Raw genomic sequence first — 12,065 nt, 5'->3', positions numbered from 1 at the left:
ATATCCTCTGCTAACCTTTTTTGTTGGTAGCCAGCAGCCACTCAATAGGAATTAACGGCCAATTAGGCTAGCTTGAAGAGTGCTGAAGTAGACTTGGAGTTTATTAGTACACATATTCTCCCTCATTATGCCTCCTGTCTTGTAACCAGATTGATGTTCTGTCTCTAGAGTTGATCGCCTCCTTTACATTGTATGTAGTCGTACCACCAAGCTACATTTCTGCATTCTTTTTATTTCTCTCTCTCCCTCCCTTTCTGTATCATTACCACTTCCTTGGTACTCTCTGTCCAGTTGTGAAAAGGAACTGGACAATTACTCAAGTAGTGTATTTAAGTACAATTTGAGGTACTTTTACTTTTACTTTTACTAAAAGAATATTTATTGTATACTATATTCTACTTTTTACTCTACATTGAAGAGTTGAGACAAATAACCATTTATTATCCATAATTTATACCTTATGGATAAGGGGTAAGGACATATGGGTCCTTTGGGGGAGACTTAAATGGTTCTTTGTCTGAACTCTTCAATTATTTGCAAACTTTAGTTATAATGTTGTGTATTTTAAAGGCTCTGAGAGATTTTAGGCTAAAATGGTTGCAGAAGAAGTTCTGAAGCGGGCAGGCAGATGGAGATGTTCTCGAGGTAAATTTTATTGCAGACAGTCATGACATCCGACCACCCCAAGAGCCTTGTGACAGACAGCTGTAGTTACAGTTTAAACAGTTTAAGATTGAATTATGGTGCATTTATTCAATTATGGCTATGGGGTCCATCATATTCTACACTAGTTAATTTGCAGGTTTAAATTATTATTATAAAACATACATTAACCAATTAAGCCCTATTTCTGGACTGAATACTGGTCTTTTATTTACTTGTGACAGAGTATTTCTACAGTACATTAATTGTAGCATTGCTACTTCTACTTAATTGTAGCATTGCTACTTCTACTTAATTGTAGCATTGCTACTTCTACTTAATTGTAGCACTGCTACTTCTACTCAAGTAAAGCATCTGAGTAGACTACTTATTCCACCACTGTCTCTGTCTCTGTCTCTCTCTCTCTCTCTCTCTCTCCCCCCCTCACTCCTTCAGTGTCGATAAACCCCACTGTCAGACGAGAGGAGCCTCATCCACCATAGCTGCCCCCCCAGCCCTCTGAGGGGCTCGTTGTTGACTGTTCAATTCCTCTACCACCTCTGTCACCATGACAACCTCAGCCCTGCGACGGCAGGTGAAGAACATTGTACATAACTACTCCGAAGCTGAGATAAAGGTAAGAAGTCATGTGTTGATTCAACGGAAGCGCGTGCAATAAATGTGTTGTAAAATGCTTAAAACAATGTCTAGTTGCTGACAATACTTTGGTAATTTGTTTAATTGAAAATCTCTAAATTGTTTGCAGCCCACCTATCTGACCCCATTAGTCAGAAGGGTGGGCCGTGTTTTTCTTTTAATGATCAATTAATTGTGTTCCGGCTTGGATCAATGGAACTACTGTAGTATGAAGTGTAGATGTAGAGCTAATGGGCCAAATTCACAACGGAAATATAAGACCAGGTGTAAATGAAATGCGTAATGATAGCGTATTTATCCGTCCGATCAAGCTGCGACAAGCTCACGTGTCATTCAGCAAAGGTGGCGTAATGACTTCATTTGTGCGGATCGCCCGTGTATCTCATTTCGCCTCTTTCCCAAGCGATTTGCCTGGTGTCGCCTGGTTTAATGGAACATCCACGCCATATAAGGCAACAGGAAATATCTGTCTTCGGATGAAAAACGTCATCACAGCCTGCAAAATTCACAGATCCCCAAGCTTAGGCTATAAGTTATACACAACAGCATGAGCTTGTAGAGCAGTTTATTTTGACAGCAATGTCAACGGACTGAACGTTATAAAGTATAGGCTACTAACCAACTCGTTCATTTATTGATTTAAGTATATCCTAGGCCTACTTGGCAATTATATTACCTATAAAGAGCCATTTCTATTGAACAATTGCACACTCGCCTTTGCAGAGGTAAAATTAAAATCCGATAATTTTCATTATTTGATTTATTGATTACTGGGGTCAGTGATTCCCTGCCCTGCACTGTCCCACTACATCGGATTTGGAAAGCAAATGGAATAATGTAGCCTACATGGACAGGACAGATTTAATCCATCCCGGACCAGTTTTGCCTTTTTTTTTCTTTCTTTCTTTTTTGTTCTTGAGGGATTAATCCGTTTTTGGACGTCGAAAAAGCTATAGATTTCATCCGATTCAACTAGCTGTTTCCTCATCAAGGTAAGAGTTATTAGGCTATTCTGTGTGTGGCGTCCATGGTCGTGATCAATATACATTATTATAAATTAATACCACGACGCATGGAGGCAGATAGGCCGCGGCGCTCATGCAGCAAAGGCACATGTGTGTGTTGACAATGCTGGGCACATGCATATATTTTTTTTGAGGTTTGGGGACTATTAATTGATTCAGCATGACGACTAAAGCCTTCTAAATAAATATACGCATGCCTTGATCACTGGTACACCACCCTCCGAGCTGACTTGGATCTGAGCGGATTTTACGACCAACGTCCATCAACGTCACGGCCAAGTTCAAGTTCATGAATTCCACACGTAACGTTTGCAATCCTCGTAAATGTCACGATATATCACGAGCGTAAACGGCGGTGTGAATTTGGCCCAATGTCTTCACACAGCTTGCTCTGTCTGATGGTGTGTAGGTACGTGAGGCCACTTCTAATGACCCGTGGGGACCCTCGTCCTCGCTCATGTCAGAGATCGCTGACCTGACCTTCAACGTAGTGGCGTTTGCCGAGGTGATGGGTATGGTCTGGAAACGCCTCAATGACAGCGGCAAAAACTGGAGACACGTCTACAAGGTGAGCTTAATATTATTAATAACGTCTGTCAATTCTCAAATGGGAAACGTGTCATGCAACAACACAGGAATTAGATTTAAGTAGGGCCAGTTGAGTTACCGTAAGTGACATTACTATTATTGTTCACGACACTATACAATTCTTGTCATTTACAAATGTAACTGTCTACTTCTAGATCCAGTAACTATGATAGTACAGTAACTGTTACGTGATTTCAGGCCCTGACTCTGTTGGACTACCTGCTAAAGACAGGCTCAGAGAGAGTGGCCCAACAGTGCCGTGAGAATGCCTTCACGATTCAGGTACTGACCCAACACCGCTGGGGCATGGTCGTGGTGGGTGGGTCACAGATTGAAATAAACAATTCAATATCTATTAATTGTTAAGCCACCATATATACAATAACATTTTATTCACTTTATAAATACTTGCATAATGGGGATATTTGAAATTGTTGACCTGTCATCTGAATTGTTTCCTCGTTTCTATTTTGTCATTGCCAATAAAGCTGTAGGTTGTAGGTTTGTTCCTTCTTCATTTACAAAGTTTGCACTTTGTGGGTCTTTGATGGTTGGGAAGTAGAAGGAAGCCACAGTCCTTGCTAATGTTTGGAACATGTCAAATATGCCCCTCTTCATAGGTCACCTAGACAGTTCTAGTTTGGCTTTGATTGCAGCCACTTTATCTGCCATTCTCCCCTGAAGTGAAAGGAGCAGGTTGAATATGTCACACAAGTAAGCTCGTTTTTCGACCCATTCCACATCATTGAAATATGCTGCCACCCCGGAGCAAGAGATCGGCTTGAGGGTGGCTGTCCTACAGATTTAGAGTTAGAATATTATACAAAAACATATTTTCGTATGGACTGGCATCATGGACCATACGTGAATGGTCTGCCAGGTTGGGGACCCCTGCTGTACAGTATATCTACTGTACTGTATACAGTATTTGTATATGGTCATTGTGTGTGTCATAATCAATTGAAATGTGTAAGGTTCTGCAGTAGAGATTATCATTAAGACACTATTAAGTGGTAACGACAATCTGTTCTTTTCATTTATGCAGTGCTTGATGGAGTATAAATAGGGCTTCACCCTCTACCTACAGTGTCTGCATTAAACTTGCATCCACCCTTGTAACCACTAAGGCCACGTACTCCCCTAAGATTGTCCCATGCATGCGTGGTTCATTCAGACGCTGCGAGACTTCCAGTACGTGGATCGTGATGGCAGAGACCAGGGGGCCAACGTCAGGGAGAAGGCCCGCCAGCTGGTGTGCCTTCTACGGGACGAGGAACGCCTCCGCCAGGAGAGGAGCCAGGCCTTGAAGACCAAGGAGCGCATGGCTGGGGGAGGAAGTAGTGGAGTAGTTGGAGGGGGAGGCGGTGGAGGAACAGGCGGAGGAGGTGGTGGAGGAGGAGGTGGTGGAGGAGGAGGGGGTGGTGGAGGAGGAGAGGGTGTTGGAGGAGGAGAGGGTGTTGGAGGAGGAGGGGCTGTTGTTGGAGGAGGAGGAGCCATGTATGGAGGTGTGCCCCCATCGTACCACCCAGGCAGGCGGACCAGCCAGCCCAGCATGGCTGTGCTCTATGGAGAGGAGTTCAGTCGCTCCAGAGGCTCCCCGTCCTCCTTTAACTGTACGTGAATGCATTTTAAATTGCACCCAGCCTTGTAGGTCTGGGCTGTGTCTGTCTTTTGGCTGTTTATCAGCTTCTCTCTCAGTGACTTCCCCTATATCACTTGGTCAACAGCCACGCCCCGGGTTATTGTCAATGGATAGGGATAACCCTAACCTTAACCTCACACTAAAAAACTAACCCTAACCTTAACCTCACATTAGTTGGGCTATATTGGGACATGTTTTGGAGTCAAAATTAAGACACCCATGGCAGGGTTTCAAGTAGTGATCTCGGGAAGATCTACAGAAGATAATGTCTTAAAGGGGAATAGCCACTCATTTTCAACATTTTACTATGTCATTAATATACCTTTGAGCTGTTGTGAGGAAATAATACAAAAGTCCCCCCATTCTGTGTTTCCTAGAACTGTAGGTCTGAAAAAAATCATTAACATGGTGAATCACATCTTGATGATGTCATCAAGATGTGATTCACCTATTTTTTTAGTAGCCACAGTATAGTAAAATGTTGAAAATTAGTGGTATTCCCCTTTAACACAATGAGCCACAGGGATTGGTGTTCTATCACAGTTTTTTGTTGTTGTTGCTTTTAAGTGTTGTTCTGGATGTTATTTGAAACGCTATCCAGTGAAAACCACCTGGGAGGCATTGCAGGACGTGGCCATTGACCAAGTGGTGAAGGGAAAATGATGTAGTCGTCTAGCAAGGTTAACCACTAGTGGGCTGGCAAACTGGCCATCAGTAGAGGACTATGCTTGTACTGGGCAGATATAAAGCAGATGTTTTATTAGTGTGAAATCTTGGTTTAAGTGAATTAGGTTTCCCCGGGTTAAATCAAAGTTTGGGGGAAATGAGCCATGGTTGGAAATCAACATAGTTAGTCAGGCAGAGTCATATCATTAACATGCATCAGGTGCTTGAGGCTCGAGACGATCACTCACTCAGATGATCAATAATGCCATGTCAGGCTGCAAACATTCAATGTCCCTAATTATTCCCTCAACATCTCTTCCTCCTTTCTTTCTTTGCCTCCATCTCTGTATTCACGCCTCACTCTATTCCCCCCACACCCCAGCCTCTTCCTCGTCTCCCCGTGCAGCGTCAGATCTGGAGCAGGCTCGCCCTCAGACCAGCGGGGAGGAGGAGCTTCAGCTGCAGCTAGCCCTCGCCATGAGCAGAGAGGAGAGCCAGAAGGTAATAGCACAGTAAGCACACACAGACCTCACATAAAGTACAGTACAGTACTACACTGTACAATCCTCAGTGTTCATTTAAGTGAAAATGTTCAAATGGACCATTTGGTTCAATTGGTATCCAGAAGAAGAAGATGTTTTGATGTGATTGTGCATGTGCAGTAGGCACCAGGCACCCAAATGAGATGATCGTAAAATGACTAAAGCTGTGTAGGCAGAAAGACCTACAGCATATCATTGCTGCCGGGGAGGAAACCACCTAACTCGCAGGGACTTAAGTTACCCCCAATCCGACTTGATACTGAGTACCAAGCAGGGAGGCTTTGGGTCCCAGTCTTTGGTATGACCCGGCCAGGGATCGAACCCCAACCTCCCCGTCTCAGGGCCAAAACCACAAGGCCACTGAGCTGGTCCATGAGTATGCATTATACGGTTAAATTGTGATCTGAACAGTTCTCCGCCCACTAACCTCCCTGCTCTCCCTGGTGACCCTCCTTCCTCCCTGAGAGGATTGAGGAAGGGTATAACCCAAGGGGCCAGTGAGGCACTCCAACGTTGAAGCACTGGGCCCTAGTGGTAAGAGGAGGGACTACAGGCGGACCCGTGGATTCATGACCGGGAAACCCGTGCAGCTGGGCTTTAACATTGAGCGCTCGGTTGCACTTCCGCAATGCGGAAGTAGACGTTTTGAGACGGTCCTTCCGGGTGCTTCGCTTCCGGGTGCTTCGCGCCAGATCAGTCTCTATCCTTTTATATACTCTATGGTATAACCTATAGCATATCTTATACTCCATTATGCAAGGGTGTCACTTACAAGCTAACGATGAGTATGCTCCTTCTCATCCGTCTCATGACTGTGGTGATGTAGGATGTCTCTGTAGACAAATCCATGCAGGCTACCCTGGGTGCAATCATAGCTGCTGTGTCACGCACAGCTTGATATGGCAAAGCAAAGCAAAGTAAAGTTACTATATTTACCCAGGGTATCTGGGCTAAGCTCAAGAACTTGTTTCCAGCCAGGCCCTGCTCATAGAACATTTCATGGTAGTGGTTCAATGCCTTGCTCAAGGGCACTTCAGCGGTGGTAATTTTAACGTGTCGGACCGCTGATTCGAACTGGCGACCTTCCAGTATCAAGACCGCTCCGCAATCCGTTCGGCCACCGCTGCCACTAGCAGCATTACTCCATGGATTTGTCTATGGTCTATAGCATGGATGTGGTGATGTAGGATGTCTTAGTAGGACTGTGGTGATGTAGTGTCCTTATGTGCCCTTGCCTGCTGTGTTGTTCATTCAAAGGGAAAACCAGCCCAGCCTGAGTAAATGAACAACTTAAGCCCTATTTTATATTTCATTGCATGAAGGTGTTGCACAGAAATTGCCAACATATAAGCTCACAACGTGTTGTGGAGTGACGCATTGTGAGCTTGTATAGGTCGGCTATTTATTTTCACAATTTTTGAAAATTGTTGAAAATGTCCTCATAATGACAGGCCTAGATCAATACTGCAATATAGAAATGCTCTTTTACAAGTAAAAGTCTGGAAGTCAAAGTACTATACAAAAGTAATCAATACAAAAGTATTGGCATCACATCAAAATGTACATAAAGTACCCAAAGTAAAAGTACATATTATGCAGAATGTCCCATTTCAAGTTTTCAAATGTATAAAAATCTACAAACTCACAATATGGTTGATCTCTCTTCCGTTTGCTTGTCCAAACTCACTCTATGCCCTTCGTCAGCTAATAACACACAAACAAACAACAACAACAACACAGATGCTGTTGTTTCTCTGGGTCAAGCCAACCACAGTGTTTCTCCATGTGTCTGTCCACAGCATTGGCGTAGTAATTATTCTGATGGTATCATAATGCCGTCCCTTGCAGGAGCATCGCTGTCGCCAAGGAGACGAGTCTTTATTGAAGAAGGCCCTGGATAACAGCAGGCAGGATGGCCAAACAGGCACACGAGAGGTGGGTGTGTTGGTGAGGGGAGGGGGGGGGTGCTGCGTGTGCATGCGTGAAAAGACTGGCAGATGCGCGTGTGTGTGTGTGTGTGTGTGTGTGCGTGTGCGTGTGCGTGTGTGTGTGTGTGTGTGTGTGTGTGTGTGTGTGTGTGTGTGCCTACAATGTGTGTGCCTACAATGTGTGTGCGTGGGTGGGTGGCTTTTGGAAGGCATTGAAGAGGAGTGAGTGTTTGGTGCATGACTGTACAACCACTTGTCCTATGCGAAAGGTTTTTTTTAAAGTCGATAGCCGATGTACAAGTTCACAATGCATCACAAATACTGTAGGGTTTAAGGGCATGGGGGAAATGATAGAGAGCTGAGAAGGAGGAGTTGTATGCAGAACGGTAATGACTTAGTCTCCTCTCTAACCTTGAGCTCAGCGTGACATTTGCCTGAAAACATGCTCCTTATCATGCAGCGTACCAGCAATCTTACTCATTGGCCTGTCACGAACCAATTAGAATCCCCCACTGTCTTCGTTTCCATAGCTTGTGCTTGCTCATCTGTTGGTTTTAGTCCTCCAAAATCAGAAATATATGCAAAAAATCACACCCGTGTGTGACGGGTGCTCTTATCAACATACACAATTTGCATCCTCACTTTTCTGCCGTACTTCCGGCCGAACCAATCAAATCATCTCAATTCCGTGATCAACCAATCAAATCATCGCTATGATTCACACAAACACACAATGCTGGGCATAGGAGGGGATAGCGCCGCTCAACAAATATATGGTTCTAACCTAGGAGTAGGAGTCTTGTGCACAGCACCTTCCACCACCTTAAGCACTGCGAGTCTACGACAGCAGTCAGACTGTTCTTCATTATAATTAGTTTTCTTCCCTGATAGTACACACGCACGCACGCACGCACGCACGCACGCACGCACGCACGCACACACACACACACACACACACACACACACACACACACACACACACACACACACACACACACACACAAACACACACACACACTTTTCACTCTTATACACCTAATACACCTATAAGATGTAAGAATAAAGAATACATTGGTGAGAGGGATGAGAGGTTTACCAGTGTGGGTGTTGAGGAGGGAAGAGAAGGTGGGGAAGAGCTTCCTTGGTTTAGAAGCAGAGGACTGAATGAGGACAGCAGAGAAGTAACATGAAGATACTTGTCTGTAGGCAGGTTGCAGTCACCCCATAATAGGGACTTTAAGCAATGACGGTTCTCAGGATGGCTCCGCTAGGCGGAAGTACAGCTGCTATGACGCAATCGCCATAGCAGTCAAAATCGTTAAGCAAACAGCCGTCAGCGACGTGTTCACACCCCTTTTTGGTTCCCATGGTGATGCGTCTATGCAGCACGTGTGTGTGTGTGCGCATGTGTGTGTGACACCGTGTGTGTGCGTGTGCATGTTCACTATAATAAACATTACCAAATCGTTATGGCTATCAGTGGCACACCTAATGAGCTATGTAGCCTACTCAAACTATGCCGGTGACAAACCAAAGCTAACAGTTGATCAACTAATGTTGACGATTATGATGAATGTGTGTGTAGAAGGCTACTGAAACGTTTTGAAGGCAAAAGCTTGCTACAAGTTGTCGCTTCTCTGAAGGGGCAGAGCTTGCATTCATTTATAGCCTGATCTTCCTCTCTGTAGTCCGCCATGTTGGACCTTGTGGACGTATTTGGTCCTTCGCCCTCTGAAGCTCCTTCCCCCTCTAATGACCCCTGGAACACCGCCCAGCCCGCCTGTGATATCACCTCTGACCCCTGGGGCTCTATAGGTGAGTGACTGGTGGTCACAAACAACCAAAGACATATACACAAAACATTGCAGAAGCCTTGTATCTCTGTCTAAAAAAAAAGTTTGTTAATGTTCATAAAGTAAGGCACTGCTTCATCATGCAACAAAAGTAGCACAAATAGCCGATCTACAAGATAAGATAAGGCCGTTATTACTCCCGCTGGGGAAATACAGGCGCCAAAGGCAGTTACAGCAATTAAAAACAGATGGAAACTAAATGGAAAGCAGATAGAGCATGATGGAGAGACATCACCCTCAAGGCAACACCATCAGTAAGGTGGCAAAAAGAAAGAAAGAAAAGTAATGTAATCTCAATTCGTAGCATCATGATGTGATATTTGTTTTAGAACGGCAGTTTTTACTATTGAAAGACTATTAAAGTGATTATTTTTAATGTGGGTTTTATACATATTGAACCAATGAAATGTATAAACAAGAGGTTGTGACTAAACAGTAACTACATGCAGTGTGTGGTTGTGGTGTGTAGTGGAAAAGAGGTTATTGTTTCCTGAAAGGTAGTGGTTTTCGACATACAAGGTTTCCACCCGACAGCAACGAGGGGCATGATAACACCAATGCTATCTTCCTACATTTTCATTGCAGTGTGTATGGTTTTCTAAAATCAGAATGCCTAGACACAGCAGTAAATAGCCAAACACAATCACTCTATTTTGGTTAGTAAACAAATGAATGATTTCGCCCTGAACTGGGCAGAAAACAAATCCTCTCTCCCTGTCTCAGCAGCAGTCCAGTCTAGCACTCCTGTGGTTGGTAGCCCTTGGGCTGCCCGCACCTCTGCCACAAACCTGTCCAATCCCTGGGCCCCATCTACAGACTCCCCTTCAGACCCCTGGAAAGCCACACCTACGTCTTCCAGCCCCATCAATCATGGTTGGGAGAGTCCTTGTCACACAGGTGCTGTTAAGAAATACTCGTGGTCACCCTCACAAGCGCTCATCATCAATCGTACTCAAAGTCATACAGTGTTGAGCAATATGAATGCAACATTAATGCACACTTTGATGATTACATTGAAGCTATCTGTACAATGCCATATGAGTCAAAATCAAATTATAACATTTTGTGTTTGTTTTTGTTAAAAGGTAAAAGTTATATTATTCTGATAGTAATCACTGTTATAGTGTTTGTTCAGTAACAGTGAACTCCCCAGCTTTTTAGTAATTAGAAAATGCATATTCAGGTGGCTTGACAATTGAGCACCCATTTATGAGCTTCAGTTCTTTCTGCTAGTTTCATCACTTCCAATTTCACTTGTTTATCCAGTCTGTGCTCCTGATGGGATGAAATTGGTATCCCGAAATGAAAATGTATTTTTTGTTTGCTTAACGAGGTGGAGAGATGGAGAAACTCCTGTTACTGAACAAATGATTACTATCAGAATAAAGATCCATTTAACACTTATTTTAACAACAAATATCACGTACCTTTATATGATGGCATATTTGACAAACCATGTACTGTACTCATCAGCAGTCATTTTGGTGTACAGGGACTGATGAGACAGATCCATTCTCTGTACAAGAAGAGGAGCGGCCTAAAAGGGAAGCTCCTCAATTCTCCCCCCAATCTGTCAGAGTCACAGGTAGAATGACCCTTTCTCACAGGCCATATTCAAAAAAAGATTTTGTCTGAGTAGATTTCAAACAAAGAACAGTAAAAGTGCAAAAGAATATAACTTGATTACATTGAATGCTTGGCACCAGTCTGGTGAGGGAGGGTACGCTTCACATCCCCATTCCCTCGCATTCTCACAAGCCTTTTGAAATGTATTTCTATCCTCCAGATGCAGATGTGGATGAAGACCCTTTTGGCGTAAAGGATGATCCTGACCCATTTTGTCGAGTAGAGAGAGAGCTTGACCCATTTGGGGCAGAGCCCCCAGTGAACCCCCTGGTAAACGGTGGAGGCACCGCCAGTCCAGAGATGTTTGACCTGTCCCGTCTTGCGCCTCCACTCGGTGCCCCACATAGACGCATGTGTCGGACCCCAGAGGCCTTTTTGGGTGCTACTGGGGCCTCCCTGGTCAACCTGGATGCCCTCATCCCGTCCAACCCACCTACCACGCACAATAACCCCTTCCTCTCAGGTGACTTGTTTTACGCACACACACACGTGTGCGCACATGCGCACACAATTGTAATATTTCATAAGAATTGTGACAAAATGTCAATCTGTATTTTCCTTTCTCCCCCCCCCCCCCCCCCCGTCACCCATTTGCAGGTCTGAGTGCTCCTTCTCCCACTAACCCGTTCCACTGCGACCAGCCTCGTCTCACCCTCAACCAGATGCGGCCGACCTCTACGTCCCCACTTCCCCCGCACATGCTCTCCTACAGCCCCTCCCTGCCCCTCCCTCTGCCTCACCAGCCCCCCGCCCTCCCGTCCTCCCTCACCCAGCCTCCGGCCGGCCTCCTGGACCTCCCCTCTAATCTCCCGCGGCCTCTGCTCCCCCTCTCCCCCCGGCCGGCGTCCAACCCAAACTTACAGGCGCGCACACACAGCCACAACCCTTTTCTCTGA

The 12,065-nt window shown here is 44.9% G+C and overlaps 1 protein-coding gene across 1 annotated transcript; it reads left to right on the top strand.

Annotated features, from left to right (window-relative positions):
• Positions 1-1,210: 1,210 nt before the first annotated feature.
• Positions 1,211-12,065, top strand: epn3b (epsin 3b; the record flags this gene model as incomplete). The annotated part of the gene is made up of 11 exons (XM_079498358.1): positions 1,211-1,279; positions 2,734-2,892; positions 3,111-3,194; positions 4,087-4,525; positions 5,603-5,721; positions 7,611-7,697; positions 9,379-9,505; positions 10,270-10,440; positions 11,036-11,128; positions 11,330-11,632; positions 11,767-12,065. 11 exons carry the CDS (start codon positions 1,211-1,213, stop codon positions 12,063-12,065), a joined length of 1,950 nt encoding a protein of 649 aa, XP_079354484.1.

The sequence above is a fragment of the Electrona antarctica genome (assembly GCF_951216825.1).
Source record: "Electrona antarctica genome assembly, chromosome: 4".
Taxonomy (NCBI): Eukaryota; Metazoa; Chordata; class Actinopteri; order Myctophiformes; family Myctophidae; genus Electrona; species Electrona antarctica.
The sequence above is the reverse complement of the archived record's forward strand: the minus strand, read 5'-3'. Positions and strand labels throughout refer to the sequence as shown.